At 49.0% G+C, this 18,116-nt stretch overlaps 1 protein-coding gene across 1 annotated transcript in view; it reads right to left on the reverse strand.

Annotated features, from left to right (window-relative positions):
* The window catches only part of Arpc1a (actin related protein 2/3 complex subunit 1A), a 22,206-nt gene extending 4,090 nt beyond the window's left edge, over positions 1-18,116 (reverse strand). The window contains exons 1-8 of the mRNA XM_032886633.1: positions 17,984-18,116; positions 12,513-12,606; positions 12,015-12,119; positions 8,017-8,239; positions 7,030-7,137; positions 3,530-3,742; positions 313-388; positions 1-129 (exon numbers count right to left, since the gene is read on the reverse strand). The exon at positions 1-129 is cut by the window's left edge and continues 65 nt beyond it. Coding sequence (XP_032742524.1) covers positions 1-129; positions 313-388; positions 3,530-3,742; positions 7,030-7,137; positions 8,017-8,239; positions 12,015-12,119; positions 12,513-12,576 — 918 coding nt within the window. The 5' untranslated portion in view covers positions 12,577-12,606; positions 17,984-18,116. The remainder of the gene's footprint in view (positions 130-312; positions 389-3,529; positions 3,743-7,029; positions 7,138-8,016; positions 8,240-12,014; positions 12,120-12,512; positions 12,607-17,983) is intronic.

Genomic DNA, 18,116 nt, shown 5'->3' on the forward strand with positions numbered 1-18,116 from the left:
CATGTTACGGAAGCGTTCCATAGCAGACATGTTGCGCTGGATGCTCTGTTTTGGGACGTCTAGCTTGGACACAAAGGTCAAACAGCCACGGTCATCGTAGTTAAAGAGCATCGGGCAGCAGTCATGGCCCTGAAATGGGAGATCGGTCAGCACTAGGGCTCCCTGCCTACCTTCCACCCCAGTAGAGCGCTCACAGCCGTGGCCCCCCAGTCTCTTTCAGCGAAAGGACGTGCTCCTGTGCCTGCCACAGAGCACGCATTGTTTCTGGCTCGGAGCTGCACGTGGCACACTGTGAGGATGGCAGATACTTACGGCAGCCACAACGCTGTTCTCTGAGACAAATGACACACTGAGCAGCGGCAGGAACTCCGTTCTCAGAGTTGAAACCCTGAACACAAGAACACTTGTTACCCTAGGGGAGCCACCGCCCACGCTCCTTCACACAGAGGACAACAAAGGCCCCATTCTCAGAGTGGTTTCTGCACTATTAGCTAACACTCCTCTAAATAGAGTTCCCTGACCTCTCCTCATAGGAATCTCAAGCATAGGTGACCCCAAAGTGACCTTCGGAAAATGAAGCCTTTTAGTTGGGGGCATAATATGTGCACGGCTCTGGCTGACCCCTAGCACCCTCTATCAATCAGTCAAGTATAGCCTGGGCCCTGCTCCTTGCTAAAGAGTCTCTAGTCATGGACCACAAGGAGTCCGTCCTTTCTGCCTTCGTCCCAGTGCGGGGCTCTGCTCCTCTTGGCCTTTCAAGTCCTTACATCTTGGCTCTGACTGCTGTCTTGGCTTGCAATGGCTTTTCCTCCCTTACCTGCCACAGCTCTTGCTATCACTACTGCTGGTGAGAGCACCAGTGCTGGCCCCAGAGTCACTTGCTGGCAGTCATGCCCTGTGTGAGCCACTATGAGACGAATCTTAGTCTCATCAAATAGGCCTCGTGCATGTCTGTGTGTGAGGGTTGAGTGCATGTGTGTTTATAAACAGAAGCGTGTAACTAGTCACAGCAGAAAAACACCTAATGATAAGTTAAGAGCACCCCACTTTATGGGAAAACCATGTAATTTCTTACTGTGCATGTGTGCCCGCCCATATCCGTGCCAGTGGAGGCCAGAGGAAGACTCAGGTGTACCATGCTAGCACTCTCACTCTGGCTACTCCCTCAGAACAATGAACCAGAAGCTCAATGTTTTGGCTACACATGCTGGCCAGCAAGCTCCCAGGTCTGCCTGCCTCTACCCCTCTATTCTGTGGTCACAGGCACATGGCCATGCCTGACTTTCACGTGTGTGCTGGAGATTTAAACTCAGGTCATATAAAACAACTCTTACCCACTGAGCCCTCTCCCCAGACTACAGGATACATTACTGAAAGCCAACTGCTGCAGACAGATGGACACACCTAGAATACAGCATTCAGGAGGCAGAGGCAGATGGACCTTGCGTTCCAGCCCTGTCTGAGCCTCACAGTGAGCTTGAGGACAGCCTGGGCTCAGAGACCCTGTCTCAAAACACATACACATACCTCACAAAAATAGCTAAGTGCTTGTGTCTCAGAGGCCCCTTAATCCTGTGGATCCCGAATTAAAGGACAAACACATTATTTGAAACCCATGCTGTGGTACAGTTATGCTAGAGAAGGTGAGGGGTGGAGTGGACCAGGCTGGAAAAGCCTGCTAGTCAATGAGCAGAGAGACACCACTAACAAGTGCTGGGAACCATAAGTGTGACGACAGCCAGCACAGAGCCAGCCCTGCATTCACTACAGCCAACAATAACAAGGGAGATCAACGCGTGACGTGTAGGACACAGACCTACTCCGCTAAGAGCACAAAGATTAAATGCACATACATGTCGTGAGCATACCTGTGTGTGTGTGTCTACCATTGCATGTGTGGAGTCAGTCCTCTTCTCTACAAAGTAGACTCTAGGATCAGACACCTTCACCCAGTGAGCCATCCCCTCAGTTTCACATTTTTGGTGTTTTAAAGATGGCCTCACAACTCATGACCTCCCCTGTCTAGGCTTCCTGAATATTGGAATTGCAGGTTTGCACCACCATTCCTGGCTTATGAAACATTTATCTGGGAGGCTGAGGCAGGAGGGTCATAAGCTTGACACCAGCCCAGGTAACACAGGAGTTCCAGATCATATTTTTAACATGGGTGACCTTGTACAAAAGAACTCCCACAGTAAATTCAGCTTAGGAGAGAAGACCTCACCTCTGCAATGCCTTGGTCTATGCCTCTCCCTGGCGGTTTCCATACACGGAGTGGTCAGGCTGGAGACCGTCACCACAAGCTTCTCTTGGCTGCTTGTGGGGAAGGGCTCCCAGCAAAGTACAAAGGTTCCTAAGAGGAGGGCTCTACGTTTCTTCCTTTGCTACTGAGCACACTTTACCCCCACATCTGATAAAGTTCTTCCAGGCTGCGCTGGCCACACCCTCACAAACAAGTCATCGTAATTCCGGTTCTCCAAGTAGCATGAAGGCGGCATTGTTCTGTGAGAGCATGGAGTAAGAATGGACCTCTTCTTCTTTCTACTCTTTTGGGTGGTGTTAGAAAAAGGAACTGAAGGTGTGTGCATGCTAGGCAGGTGCAAGAGTCCTGGTTTTCTGACGGGATTTTGTATGTAGCCCAGGCTGGCCTTGAACTCATAAAACTCCTGCTTCTATCTCCTGAGTGCTAGAAGGTAAGTATGAGCAACCATGACTCGGTCATATTTCCCTTGGTTGCTGGGTAACACTGGCATAAGCAAACAGCCAGACTTATGCAATGCTATCCTCCAAGTTTGACAGACAACATCTTCATCAGAGCAGCTGTGACTGTTTTCCAGAGACTCTCAGAGTGCGCCTTCTGTCTACTGGCACTGCCTCATAGGTTGGGGTAGGGTACCTGGACCCTCACCTGGGATCCCAGCTGCTCTCTCCTATGCCTTGCAGCTAGCTGTATACAATTCTGCACTAACCGCAGGTGGTCTATGGGGAGGCTACCATGTATATAGTGCAGATGACTAGCTGAAGTAAAGTGATCCTATCTATGACTCTCTAGACAAGTCATCGTCCATGCCAGGTGAGGTTTTGTGGTGCTGTGTCTGCTTTGGGGTCACCCATGCTCCTGTGAGCAGCCTCTGACCTGTGCTGTGTTCGTGAGCTCACTGGTTGGGAAGCTGGCCCTTGGTGGAATTCTCCCTTGGTTGGCACTGCATCAGGTGAAAGACTTTGTTCACATCTCCCAGGGAGAGGCACTCAGACAGACACAGAATAACCCAGCAATTCTGAAGGGACTCTTGATAGCAACACACCAGGAAAGTCTTCAAAGGGACACTACCAGTAGTGCCACCAAGAAGTGTTTCTGGAAGGAAGTCCTAACTCTTTAAAGTCATTAACAAGTACTTGGTCCCTGCCTGTAACCCTAAAGGCAGCTGCAGTTGTTGGGGTGTTTGCAAGATACCAGGGCAGGGCAGCCTTGGTGTGGTGCTGACCCCTCCCACCCACGCCCACCGTCACCCGCCAGGTAGATACTCACTGCACACTTTTTGAGGCATCAGCAACAGACACTGTGCTGTCATGGCTGACCCAGGCCAGGCGGCTCCCACTGGCAGAGAAGCTGACCCCGTGCACCCAGCCGCCAGTGCCACTGCCACCAAACTCAGACATCAGCTGACCAAAAGGCATCTTGCTGCCCCAGGGCGTGCTGGCTGGCTTCTCATCCACCTCTTTGATGTAGGCCGAAAATACTCTGTTGTTCAAACATGGAAAAGAAGAAAAAAGCAAATGAGAATATATGAGTATAGAAAAAGGCGCTGGCAGCTGCCGGAAGACAGTCCAGAACAATGGGGTCAGCTTGAGAACAAGACACGATGGGCAAGGCCAATGCCCAGCAGTGGCAGACACAGAGGCGCTGCGGTCACCCACGTCAGACTGCATTCTCCCTACCAGAGCAGCATCCTCAGCATGGCTGAGCCCAGCCAGTAACAGGCGGGAAATGGCCCATACCCCACACAAGCCAGCACCCAGTCACTGAAAGGCAGAGGAGCTGGGAAGCTGAGCAGCTCGCACCTTAATCTCAGTGCTCAGGAGGCAGAGGCAAGAGGGGCTCAGGGAGCGCAAGGCCAGTCAGTCAGGGCTACACAGTGGGACAGTGTCTCCCAAAGACGCGGGTGTTGGGGAGCCAAGGAGATGGCCAATCAGTGAAGTGCTTGCTGACCTAAGTTCAGATCCTCATCACCGACGTAAAAGCGGGGCATGGCAGCACCCATAAAGAACCAAGCACTGAGCAGGGTGGAGGGTCACACCCGGGCTCGCTGGCCAGGCAGTGTAGCTGAAATAGCAAACACCAGGCTTGGTGAGAGACTCTCTCAAAAAACAAGGTGGGAGAGAAGAGGACAGTATCTGAAGCCAGCTCTGCTCTCCACACCCCACATGTATACACAACACAGAGACAGACAAAGCTAGGGGTGAGCACACTAGAGAAAAAGCTAAGAGAGGGCACTGAGGAAAGGCAGGCAGCTCCCTAGCCCTGCCAGGAGGGCTGGCTTCCCACCTCAGGCCCACTGTCACCTTTACGGCAGGGACAGTCTATGACGCAGAGGATCCTTCTCAGCCAATGTCCTCAGTCTTTTGCAAACTCCCTGTCTCCATCTAGTTCCCCACAGCGGGGTGTAAAATGCCCAGACTCAGGAAGGGAGGGGCAAGAAACTGCTGGACCCTGCCTACCTGCGACTTCTTACTCCTCTCCTCTTTACAAACACCCGAACCTATGTGGTGCTCACCCATAACTACAGCCCCCTGGAGGCCAAGACAGGAACAGCAGAAGTACAAGGTAGCCCAGCTAGGGGGAGACTCGGGGAAACTGAACCTCCCTCCAGTCTCCTTAAAAGCACTCTGCTGGGTGGCTATGGCTCACACCTTCAATCCCAGCACTTGAGTGGCCAAGGCAGGCAGATACTGAGTTTGAGGCCAGCCTGGTCTACAGAACAAGATCCATGACAGCTAGGGCTCCAGAGAAAAACCCTGTCTCAACAAACAAACAAACAAACAAACAAAGCCCCAATTCCTCTGGCTCCCTAAGCCCAACTCCAAACCAGACTCCAAACTAGAGTGGCAGAGGAGACTCTGGAAGGCTAAGGCATCAGGAAGGAGAGCCATGAGCTCCCTCCCCTCTCTTTCCCCTGCGGGGCTGGGCACCTGCCCATGTATCCTCTTCCCCTCTGCCCCTTCCTCCTCCTCCTCCGCCTTAGTCTTCTATTTGCAATGCAGAGAAATGAAGCCTAGGCTTTGGGACATGCCAGGCAAGTGTCCTTCCACTGAGCCACTGTTCTGTTCTGTTCTGTAGTTAAATCTAAAGATGAATCTCTGGTCAAGTTTAAAAATGCTCACATAGGCCTGTGGCTCTCACCCTTCCTAACACTGCAATCCTATAATACAGCTCCTCATGTTGTGGTGACCCATCCCTCAATCGTAAAATTGTTTTTGTTGTTACTTCATAACTGTCATTTTACTACTGTTATAAATAATTAAACCTGTGTTATCCAGTGGTCTTAGGTGACCCCTGTGGAAGGGGTCACAATCCACAGGCTGAGAAACCCTGACATAGGTACTGAACTCTGCCACCAAAAATCAACACAAACCAGTAATGTTTTGTTTTTCTTTTCTAAGGGGAAAAATCCCTGATGAACAACTTTTAAAAAGCAATTCTGTGGTTATGATTCTCAAAGCTCTTAGCAGTACGGCTGATTTCCTCTAGCCTTTGGCTAATGACAGATAAAGCCACTTAACTGAAAAGGTGCAGTAACAGCTCTCAGTACGCTGTTCAGTGACATTTCGTTATGTCAGGTTCATTCTGTTGTCTGCAGTCTGTGGCCTGGGATTCCTAATGAGGAACTAAAACTGTAGTCAAGAAGACAGGTCTGGGCTGGAGGGATGGCTCAGTGGTTAAGAGCACTGACTGTTCTTCCAGAGGTCCTGAGTTCAAATCCCAGCAACCACATGGTGGCTCACAACCATCTGTAATGGGATCTAGTGTCCTCTTCTGGTGTGTCTGAAGACAGTATACTCAGATACATAAGATAAAAAAAAAAACTTAAAAAAAGAAAGAAAGGAAGACAGGCTGTCAGGCATGAAGATGCACGATTATAATTCCAGCACAAGAAGAAGCTGAGGGAGGGTGGTGAGTTCTAGTCCAACCTGGGCTACATGTTTCAAACCAAACAGGACTGACGAGACGGCCCAGTGGTTAACAGCACTGCTGCTCTTGCAGGGGACTGGAGTTGGGTTCCCAGCACCAGGTGGCTCCCAACCATCTATAACTCTAGCTCCTGGGAACTTCTTTTTTTTTTTTTTAAATTCTTTTTTTGGAGCTGGGGACCGAACCCAGGGCCTTACGCTTGCTAGGCAAGTGCTCTACCACTGAGCTAAATCCCCAACCCCAAAAAATCTATTTTTAAAAACTGAGAAAGAGACTGGAAGGGAGCATGAGTTAATACTGAACTTTAAACTACTGATACTCTACCTAAAGAACACTCACTGTGCCCGCCAGCCTGCTGTGCCCGCTGACCTGCTGTGCCCGCTGACCTGCTATGCCCGCTGACCTAGTCCACTGTATCTGTTATTCCTTGATCTTTTAATCACTGTGCACCAGCTCACTCTCTCAGTACCACTATCCTCCACCACCACCCCCATGGGGTCTCATGTAGCCTAGGCTGGCCTCAAACTCACTACGTAACTGCGGATGATCATGAACTTCTGACTTGCCTGCCTCCCATCCAGAGTGCTAGGGTTACGGGCATGTACCACCAGGCCTGGCTTATGCAGGGCTTGGGGATGGAAGCCAGGGTATTGTTCTAGGTAGCCAAGTGCTCCACCACTGAGCCCCATTTCCAGCCCCAACTCCTTTTCTAGACCTAAGTTCCTTCATCTCTGAGTCCCCACAGTGCTATTATAGACTTTGCACAAAAGGAAGCCCATGGACGCCGTGGAGGCTGACAACAGGCAGCCCAGGGCGCTCAGTATTTCTTTTATCCCCACCTGCATTTGAAGTCACAGGAGCCTGCAGCCAGCAAAACATTGTTGGGATGCCAGTCCAGGCTGAGGACTGTGGAGCGGATCGGCTTCTTAATGTGCTTGCTCACCCACCTAGGAAAGGAGAAAACCAATACACACTGTTCTCATAAACAAAAATGGTGACGTTCTCCACGGCACCCCAATAAACCCACCTCCAATCCAACAGCTGAACCGGACTTTTATAACCATCATTTAAATTCTGGAATGCACAAGAAATGTTCGCTACATTACTGAAGTCAGTCCTCTAAGTGCCATGATTTTTACTGTTGTAGTGATGTCCTCTGACTTACACCTGAGAACTTCTTTATGGCCCTGCTGAAGGGTGGCCCACCGGCTTGCTCTTTGTTAGAGAAGTTCCCCATACATAGTTCAGGCTGGCCTTGGCCTCGCTGCTCGTACCTCAGACTGGTCTGCAACTCTGAGTGCTGGGATTACATGTGTGCAGCACCCCTGGCCGGCTGACTGCCTACAGCTGGGCAATGTCACCCATACACAGCTTCTTTTCAAACTACATCTGAGACCACAGTCGGGTCTAATTTACCTATAAAGGGGACAGACAGTCTACCACAAACAGCAAACGGTTACTGTGGCTGAAGGTTTCCTATATAAATTAACAAAAGTGGGGAGCGGGAAAAGGGAGGACGGAAATGAAGGAACTGAAGGCAGAAAGGGAAGGGGGGAGGGAAAAGGAAGGGGGAGGGAGAAAGTAAAGGACAAAATGAAGTAGGGGAGTAAGGAAGGGAAGGAAAGGTTTAAAAAAAAAGGTGTGGGAACGAGTCGTGTGCACAGGAGAAGCAACAGTTATTCAGGGAGAGGAAGTGAGAGGGAGAAACCCTCTCCAGCCCAGGGAGGGCCACTGCGGTGAACATGGAGTCTCAACAGGTGCCAAGAGCACAGCATCCAAGCATGGAGTATACAAAGCGGAATGAGGGCACATGCAACATTGCTCACCAGTCATTTTCAGACTCAAAGTAGCAAACAGAGATGAGCCGGGCTCCGCTCCCCACAGCAAACTTGTTCTCGAGTGGAGACCACTTCACGAAAGTGGCTGCACGGTTAATCCTCAGGATCACCAGGGTCGGCTTCCAGATGCCGTCTTTCTGACTCCACACATAGGCGTTGCGGTCCGCCCCACAAGTGACAATACGGTCGCTCTTAGGAGCCCAGTCAATACCTGCAAGTGAGGCACAGGTCACTTGCTGCCTCTGGCCAGTGACAAGGGACTGGGCTTTGGCAGGTGACAGCTGGGCATGGGGTAGCCGTGGGCTTGGTGTCTCCCCACCCTTCTCCTATCTATGGTTATCATCTCATACAAAACCAAGGCTGTTTCTCTCCCAAGGACACGGGAGGACAGGGGATCCTGACAAAGTCAGATAGAACAGAACTGGGAGTTTATGTTTTCTTTTAGGACAGGGTGTCAAGAAGCCCAGGTTGGCCTTGAATTCCCAATGGAGCTGAGAATACTCTTAAACTCGTGATCTTTCTGACACAGACACAGACACAGACACAGACACAGACACAGACACAGACACACACACACACACACACACACACACACACACACACACACCCTCATGTAAGATTTCTATAATGAAATGGTTTGGGGCTTGCTTTGTTTTTGCCTATGTGTTGCACACATTCCCATGTGCCTCTGGAGGCCTGAAATTGTCATCAAGTGTCTTTCTCGATCATTCCCCACCTTTATTCATTGAGGCAGGATCTCAGTGAACTCAGAGCTTGTCCGTTCCTGCTACTCTAGCTACCTAGCTTGTCTGGGCATCCCTGACTGTCCCTTAGAGAGCTAGGATTCTGTTCAGCAGTCCGCCCAGCATTTCTGTGGGTTCCGGGGGTCTGAGCTCCAGCCCTCACACTTACACAGCCAAGCACTTTATCCACCGAGCTGTCCTCTCAGCGTAGGAAAATATTTTAAAGAGGTAGCTGAACATCAGGCAAGTGGTGCAGGCCTTTAATCTCAGCAGATTAAAGATTGGAGGCAGAGGCAGGTGCATCTCTGAGTTCCAGGCCAGCACTACCTACAGAGTGAGTTCTCAGACAGTCAGGGAAAAAGAAACCCTGTCTAGACAAAAAAAAAAAAAAAAAAAAAGGGAGGAGGGATTGGGGATTTAGCTCAGTGGTAGAGCGCTTGTCTATGGCGCAAGGCCCTGGATTGGCCCTCAGCTCTGGAAAAAAAAAAAAAAAAAAAAAAAAAAAAAAAGAGGACCAAAGAGATGGCTCAGTGGTTAAGAGCACTGACTGCTCTTCCAAAGGTCCTGAATTCAAATCCCAGCAACCACATGGTGGTTCATAACCATCTGTAATGGGATCTGATGCCCTCTACTGGTGTGTCTGAAGAGAGCAACAGTGTACTCATATATATAAAATTTAAAAAAAAAATTTTTTTAAAAAAGGAAAAAGAAATAGCAGCCATGTGTGGTGGCTCAGGACTTTAATCCCAATGCACAGGACACAGAGACAGGCAGATCTCTAAGGGCTTTAATCCCAACACACAGGACACAGAGACAGGCAGATCTGTAAGGGCTTTAATCCCAACGCACAGGACACAGAGACAGGCAGATCTCTCAGGGCTTTAATCCCAATGCACAGGACACAGAGACAGGCAGATCTCTCAGGGCTTTAATCCCAACGCACAGGACACAGAGACAGGCAGATCTCTCAGGGCTTTAATCCCAATGCACAGGACACAGAGACAGGCAGATCTCTCAGGGCTTTAATCCCAATGCACAGGACACAGAGACAGGCAGATCTCTATGAATTCAAAGCCAACTTGGTCTACATAGGGAGTTCCAGGACATCCAGGCCGTGAGACCATGTCAACAAAAAAGGGGGGAGGAGTTAGTGATGACAAGTAGCTCTGCCACAGGCCACACTGTGAGGAAATGCTGATAGTCTCTTCTAGAGTTTGTCAGATCCTGCCCCTCATAGTTACAGTCTGGGAGTACACTATTGAGCCTGGGTCTGAGAGAGGGATAATTAACTTTTCTAGGTTCTTCAGATCTAACAGACGCCATCAGAAAATGGATACAAATACAAAGGACCCCAAGAAATGTAGGGAGAAAAGTTAGGAGTATTTTACAATTTTGGCTCTTTGGGGGAAGGAGGGAAGGGTCCTTCCATTTTAGTCTCTTCTCATTTAAAAATATTTCCTAATGCCAAAATTCAAACTAAGTTGAATGTCCTTATTCATAGGCATGAGGCCAAATCTGTAGGAACAAGGTCCTGGCAGGCAGAGCAGCACTGCTAGTGTTGATGCCACATGATGCTCTAGAGCTCAGAAGCACAGCATGCAAACCGCCTGGTAAAGCAGGGAGCGTGGTTAGGAGCCGCGATGGAGGTGCTGGGATGCTGGACAACTCTGTGCTCATGCGGGTGCACAGAAGCCAGAGATCAACCTCGGGCGTCTTCCTCTACTGCTCTTCCCGCCCTTTTGAAACAGGCTTCCCTGCATCTGAAGCCACTGTAGACTGGCTAGCCAGCTACCCCACCACCTAAGACCCAGGATTCTGTGTATGTTCAGCCATGCCTGGCTTTTGGGGATTTGAACTCATGTGTTCATGCTTTCAAGGCAGGCACTTTATCTACTGGGCCATCTCTCCCCACCCCAGTACTGGACAACTTCAAAGGATACAGAAGGTCAAACTCATGCTACGTTGGTTTTTTGCTGATTTCTGATCTAGGCAAGAATATCTTTAGGATAATCAGTATGACAGTCTTTTGTAGCCCAGGCTGGTCACAAACTTCCTTATGTAGCTGAGGATGACCCTGAAATCCTAATCTGCTTTTCTCCACCTCCCAGAGACAATGACCAAGTAGAAGATCGATCTATAAGCAGTGAGTGGTTCAGTGGTTTCCAGACACTTTCACACCTGACAGCCAGCACTGAAAACAGCACATGAATGTCTGAGCACCCGCATACACACTCAACAAGCATGGATGGGGTCTTCTAAAGAAGCAAAAAAGACCCCAGACAACAGGACTTCACTCCCTTTCTTACTCCTGTATATCTTTTAAGCGTTCTGGCATAGAAACCAAGATGGTCTCCTGATTCAGGAGACTCTGCTAACTGTCTGAAAGGTAGTCTGACAAGGTGCTGGCCATGTCACTCCTGCTTTAGTGTTAACAACTCCTATCTGGAGTATGAGCATGTGGGCTTGTACATGTCCCACGGTGCACATGCAGAGTCACATGACGGCTGGTGGGAGTGAGTCCTCTTCTTCCCTGTGAGTCTCAAGAACTGAACTTAGGTCACTGAGCTTGGTAGCACATGCTTTTACCCACCGAGGCACCTCCCTGGCCTCATGCAAAAGCCACTCTGGCTCCTAAAACAACACACAGGAAGATAATGTCCCACAGCGAAGACAGTCAGCCGCACATTTCCTCAGTGCTCACTCTTCGCAGGGTCTAGCTCTGGCTTTCCTGGCTCATCCCACCCGTAGAGCAAGCTCAGTGCCCTCCACAGACAACCAGGCCACTGGGCCCCAAGAAGTATGTAACCAAGTTACTGTTTTTTCCCTCAGATTTTCTCTAAAGAGAAATTCAGCCTGATGACTGAATTCTAGGACTTGTGAGGCAGGAGCAAGCAGATCTCTGTGGGTTCAAAGCCAGCCTGGTCTACAAATAGTGAGTTCCAAGATAGCCAGGGTTACATAAAGAGACCTTGTCTCAAAAAACCTGAAGAAAAAAAGAGAAAAGAAGAACAAAGGGGTTGGGGATTTAGCTCAGTAGTAGAGTGCCTAGCAAGCGCAAGGCCCTGGGTCCTCAGCTCCAGAGAAAAAAGAGAAAAGAAGAACAAAGGAAAGAAAGCAAAGAGAAGCCTCAGTAAGTCCTACGGCACTTGGAATGTGAGGGTCCATTTGGCATGATGAGGCGCTTTACTTACTGAGGAAGGTGCTCTGTGTGGAAAGAGCACACTGAGCCTGCAGCTGCCTTACCTGTGATGTGTCCGTTATGTTCCTTCAGCTCGTGAGCTTTTGTCCACTGACTCCCATTCTTCTTGTAGATGTGCACTTCATGATTATTGGGGCTCAGTGCGATCTCTGAGGAAGGCAGGCAGCACAACTGTTAACAGCGTGCCATCCCTGATGTTACTTGCAGCTCTGGAGTTTGAGAATTGTAACTGCTGGCTATAGCTCAGCTGGTAATATGCTGGCCACATAAATAGGAGGACCTGAGTGGAACCCCCCAAACCCATGTAAACTCCGACGTGGCGGCATATGCCCATAACCTCAGCACTGGGGTGGGGTGGGGCCAAGATGGAGGACACCTGCAGCTCACTGGCCACTGGCAGAGCAGCCTAGCCAAACTGAAATATTCCAAGCTCACTGAGAGGCCCTGTCTCAAACAATTAAGGAAGACACTTGACATGGCTCTCTGGCCTCTATACAAGCCCACTCCACAGAGAAGCACCAGGAAATTCAAAGCACACTTACGGGTCCGATCCCTGTTCCAGGCATGGCAGGTGATTGGCTCTAGCAGAAACTGATGCAGAGACATGATTCCTATGTGTTTTCACAGGTCAGAAAGCTGTAACGAGCAACAGGAAAGAAAACACTCAAAATGTCACGCACTAAGAGTTCAAGTTATCAGAAGGACTCACCTATTTGGGGATAAACACAACATTGATCTCCCAGTAAGAAGAGTCACTTGCAATACAAAAATCATTCCGTGGGGTTGGGGATTTAGCTCAGTGGTAGAGTGCTTGCCTAGCAAGCGCAAGGCCCTGGGTTCGGTCCCCAGCTCCGAAAAAAAGAATAAAAAAAAAAACAAAAAAACCAAAAAAAACCAAAAAACAATTCCGTAACAAGGACTAGAGCACAATAACCACCAGTATGGAATCTACTCTCAAGGGTCACCAACTGACTCTCAAATCACAGACTGATGATGGAGTAGGTATTCAGCCTCAAACTACAACTCCACACAGGACTTACTAAGTTATGAGAAGGAAAACATGCTTTCACAATAAAGAAGTCTGATAGGCATCACCTTGACCAAGTAACCAAACCTGTAGCTACAAACAGGAGCAGAGTGATCTAAACCCACAGTCCCAGGGGTTTGAAAACAATGATTTAATTCGTCATCCGCAGCAGGATACTTATAAAAACAAAGCAGAAACTCAAGGCGGGAAGACCTGGGGATACGGCTCAATGGGAGAGTGCTTGCCAGCATGCGGAAGGCCCCAGGTTAATCCCCACTGAAGAGAGGATGAAGAGGTGGCCCAGCAGTTAGCAGTGCTACCACAGAGGACCTGGGTAAGTCTTGGCACCCACAGTGACCGTCACAGCCACTGTAACTCCAGCCCCACAGCACCTGCACTCACAAGGACACGCCCCAGGACATCCCTACAAGTCACTTTAGAATAAAAGTCAATCTGACCAAGTGCACCTCAGCACTCAACAGGCAGAAGCCAGAGGAACTCTGGGAGAGTTCCAGGTCATCCTGGACTATGGAGTAGACTCTGCCTTGAAAGAAAGTCAGTTAGTCAGTCAGGCTAACAGGAAGTTACAGGCCATCCTAGATAAACCTTGGAAGATGACCAACCCAGTTATGAAGCACGCCTGCCAAACATATCTACTCTAAGTGCAATCGAGGCCTGGATCTTCCTTTCAGCTTACAGGAGGTAGAGCAGAAAGCAACACCAGAAGTCGACACTGATGTAGCTCCTCAGATATGCTGAGCGGTTAAAGCACTTGCTGTGCAAGCCAGACGGCCTGAGCTCTGGTCCCCCAGACCCTGAGGACAGTTGGAAACAGCAGCGAGAGCCTCTGTGGTCCCAGTGATCCTACAGGGAGCTAGAAGGTGGAGACAGGAGACTCTCCGGAGGGCCTCAGGACACACTGTAGTGTGCAACGGAAGGGTCTCTGTCTCAAACGAGGTAGAAGGTGAGGACTGACATGGGAGGGAGGCGTCCTTTGACATCTGCACATGCCATGGCACATTCCCATGGACGCACACCACAAGCACACAGTTCTCATGTGAGCACAAGCACACACATAAACACACCTCACACACTTGCTCATTCTCTGTCTCTCTCGAAAAGCCCAGAGGTGCCCTCTAGAAAACAGCTTGCCTGGACTACTTTAAAAGGCAGTATGGACAGGTATGGCAGCAAACAGCTTAGATCCCAGCACTTGGGAGGTAGAGGGAAGAATCTGTTCTAGATTTCAAAAGAGCTAAGAAAATCAAATTTCATAAAAGATGGTTGATTCTAATTAGTATGTTTAAAAATAACCATAAAAGACATGTGTTGTGTAACAAATTTGAATTTGATTATTATATAACAGCATGAAATTATCTTCATCCTAGCTATGATAATGGTCTTGCCTTAGGTAAGAACAAGTCTTAGCCGTTAGGGGATAAAGTGATGATGTGTTTGGGATGAAATGTCCTTTCTTCTCACTTACAGCCTTGGCTGCCTGGAACTTACTATGTAGACCAGGCTGGCCTCAAACAGAGATCCACCTGCCCTTGCCTACTGAATGCTGTAATTAATGTCTTTTCCTTTGAGACAGTCTTTATATGTAGCCCAGGCTGGTTTCCAATTAACAATACTTCTGCCTTAGCGTCCTGATCACAGGCCATGTGTTTCCATGCCCAGTGAGATAGGGATTCGACACTAGCAGAGAATGAATGGAAGAGACAAGGCCCTGGGTTCAGTCCTCAGCTCCGAAAAAAAAAACCAAAAAAAAAAAAAAAAAAGAAACACTCTATAAAGGAAGCCACGGTCAAAGAGAAGTAAGTTCAGGGGTCAGCAGCACCTGCTCCTCTCCTGGAGGAGCAGAGTTCAGTTCCCAGCACCAGGTCAAGTAGCTCTGTGTGTTTCCAGCTCCAAAGAACCTGAGAGCTCTCTGCAGGCAACCACACACATGGCAACACACACATGGCAACTACACGCATGGCAACTACACACATGGCAACCACATGGCAACTACACACATGGCAACCACACATGGCAACTACACACATGGCAACACACACATGGCAACACCATGCATGGCACCACACACATGGCAACACATGGCAACTACACATGGCAACTACACACATGGCAACACACACATGGCAACACACACATGCAACACACACACACACACATGGCAACTACACACATGGCAACACACACATGGCAACACACAACACACACATGGCAACCACACACATGGCAACCACACACATGGCCCACGCATGGCAACACACACATGGCAACACCATGCATGGCAAATACACGCATGGCAACTACACACATGGCAACTACACGCATGGCAACTACACGCATGGCAACACACACGGCAACACACACACGGCAACCACACACATGACAACATACACACACAGATAAACCTTAAAAGAATCAATTGTTACAAATATTACTAACTGTGAGCAATGCAGCTTAGACCCCAAAGCTGATGGACTTGCTTTTTAAGGGAACGAAGCTGGTTTGTAAGCCTTGGCTACCCATATGTAAAGGGGGCATCCATTTCCTGAAGAGCTGAGAGTCACACCTGCAGATAAAGACTTCTCATTCTCCCACTCAGGGTTTCTAAGGACACACTTCCTAAAGAACAGCAGAATTACTTCTACAACTGCATTTCTAATTTTGTTCTTTCAGTCAAGTCCTATAATTGAATATACATTCAGACATGTCCTTCCTTTATAGTCATTTGGCTATTTTAAGCCACAATTTTGTACCAAGCAAAACAAACCTTTATTCATATGGTGATAATTTAAAGTCACTAAACAGCAGGTGATAGTTAAGCAGTGTTTGAAAATCTTAACAAGGCTCAAAAGGAGAAAGGTGAACACTATAGGTGATGACGTGAACTTAATAGGTTTTCTGGGCACTCAGGAGGCAGAGGCAGAAGGATCTCTGTGAGTTCCAGGCCAACCAGGACTATATACAATTAAGAATCTGTCTCAAACATAACCAACAACCAAAAACCCAGGCTTCTGTTGCCGCTGTCCAGCACTGAGGGATGAAAAGGACTGAAGAAGAGGTGACTCCATGGGCTCCTACTCTCTTCGGTTTTCACTTAGCACAGTCTTTTCTTCCTGCCCTGCTGGGGAGCCAACCCGCACACTGTGCACACCAGGGCAAGGGCTCCACCAACTCAGCCACGTTCCCAGCCTTCCAGTGGACTCATTTTACTATCTGGTTAGCCATGGCATCTGGAGACAAGGGGACCTGAGTTTGAATCTTTGTTTTAACACATACATCATGAGACGCTGGGACGTTTTTCATTTCATCTCCAAATGACATTACAAGACAACCGTCAGGAAGGTTAAGTGAGATAGCACATAAAAGCACCCCAGAACGGACCCCAATAAGTTAGTTTTCTGTAAGCCTAGCCTTTAATGGCAGAGCCATCTTGCAAGCCCAGTAAATTAGTCTCTGACACAAAGCTTTGGACCAGCCCTAGAAGGATCCTCTGAACTTGGACACGTCTACCTATGTTGATGTCTTGGCTCCATTCCACTAGAACTTGACAAATTCATGTTAAGTTAGATCTTCCATTCCCTGTTAGGGTCATTTTCAAATCTGTGATTCATCTAGTTTCTAATTGCTCTCATTACCCAACCCAGCGATACCAACAAGAGCTCCAACAAGGTTACCACACCCTACCAATGCTCAGACAGGCTTCATTCTAAATTCCAGCTTCGTCAGACCATCTCCACACTTCCTGTAGAGAACTTATTTTGACCTAACGCTAGATAATTTAGATCAAAACACTGCCACCCATCCTCCATAGGAGTCTGCAATTTCCAGAAGGATCCCCCAGTTGTGACAGAAGATGAACTGAAGAGGCCCCACGCCCCCAGACAGCACCCCGAACTGATAACTTCTAGAGATCTGAAATCCTAAGGCCTACATGGAAACCAAAAGATTACGTGAAACTGATAAGATAGGATGCCAAACTAGGTCATTTCAGAAAACTTGGCGAGGAGGAGATAGGAGCCTCCCAAGTCGCACCACGACAACAGATGGTTTTATACTCAGAGATTCTAAGGTGCTATTTATTAAGTGCTTCCCATGTTTCCAACAATGTTAAGTATCTGAATGGGGCCAGAAACAAATAAAACCTAGTCCTCAAGTCCTTCTCCGGAGGAAAGAGCAGAAAGGAAATGAAGGCACTAGTAACGGCTGTTACTTATTTTAGATCAGCTACTCTGGGTTAGGAATTACTGTAAGCAACTCAAGCAAATGAACTCCACATGAACCCAATAAAACCAAGCGGACTAAGAATCTTCTTACTTACTGCAGTTGGGGAAACTGAGGCATCAAGAAACAACCTTTCAAGACACCTGACAAATGACAGAGTCAAATGGGAACTCCGGCGGTTCTACATAAAGGACCCTATGAATCCGAATGAAGAGGAGAGAACAACTTTGACTTGGGGCGGGGGCTGGAGCAAAGGAATCTTAAGGCTACTCGAAAGATGGGTTTTCTCTTGCTGGGGAGGGTTCCCCAATAACTGATGGATCGGAGGCTGCTCTAGGCAACATCCTAGACGTTGAAGAGATGAACAAGCCACCGTGACAAGCCATCGGGGGAGATCAGCCCGTCTAAACTAATTTTACAGATTGTGGTAAACGCTCACAGTAGGGGTGCAAATGGTACTGTGGGGGTGTCGGAGGCCAAGCTGTTCCTTCTCCCATCCGAGACGGAGGGCAGCTGGAAAGTGCTCAGGAACGCTCGGTCTGTGTCTGTGTGTGTTGGGGGGTGGTGTGGGGGTAAGGTGGAGATGGGGATCAGGGACTCAGGGGTAACCACGAAGAACGGAGATCCCGGCCCCCTCAGCTCAAGACCCCGCGCCTAACCGACCTGGGCCCGCCGCCCCCGCGTGCCATAGAACATACAAGAAATGGAGGCGACCCGGACCAGACTCTCGGCCCTGCGGCTCCTTACCTGGGGTAGGGGAGGTCGGGAGGTCCGGAGCGAACGATTCGCGGACTCTGGTCAGTCGACGCGAACAGGCTCCGGCGGGCGCGGACGGAGGAGGGAGGCCTAGAGGGAGCGGCTGACAGATCCCGGAAGTGGT

The sequence above is a fragment of the Rattus rattus genome, chromosome 16 (genome assembly GCF_011064425.1).
Source record: "Rattus rattus isolate New Zealand chromosome 16, Rrattus_CSIRO_v1, whole genome shotgun sequence".
Classification (NCBI taxonomy): domain Eukaryota; kingdom Metazoa; phylum Chordata; class Mammalia; order Rodentia; family Muridae; genus Rattus; species Rattus rattus.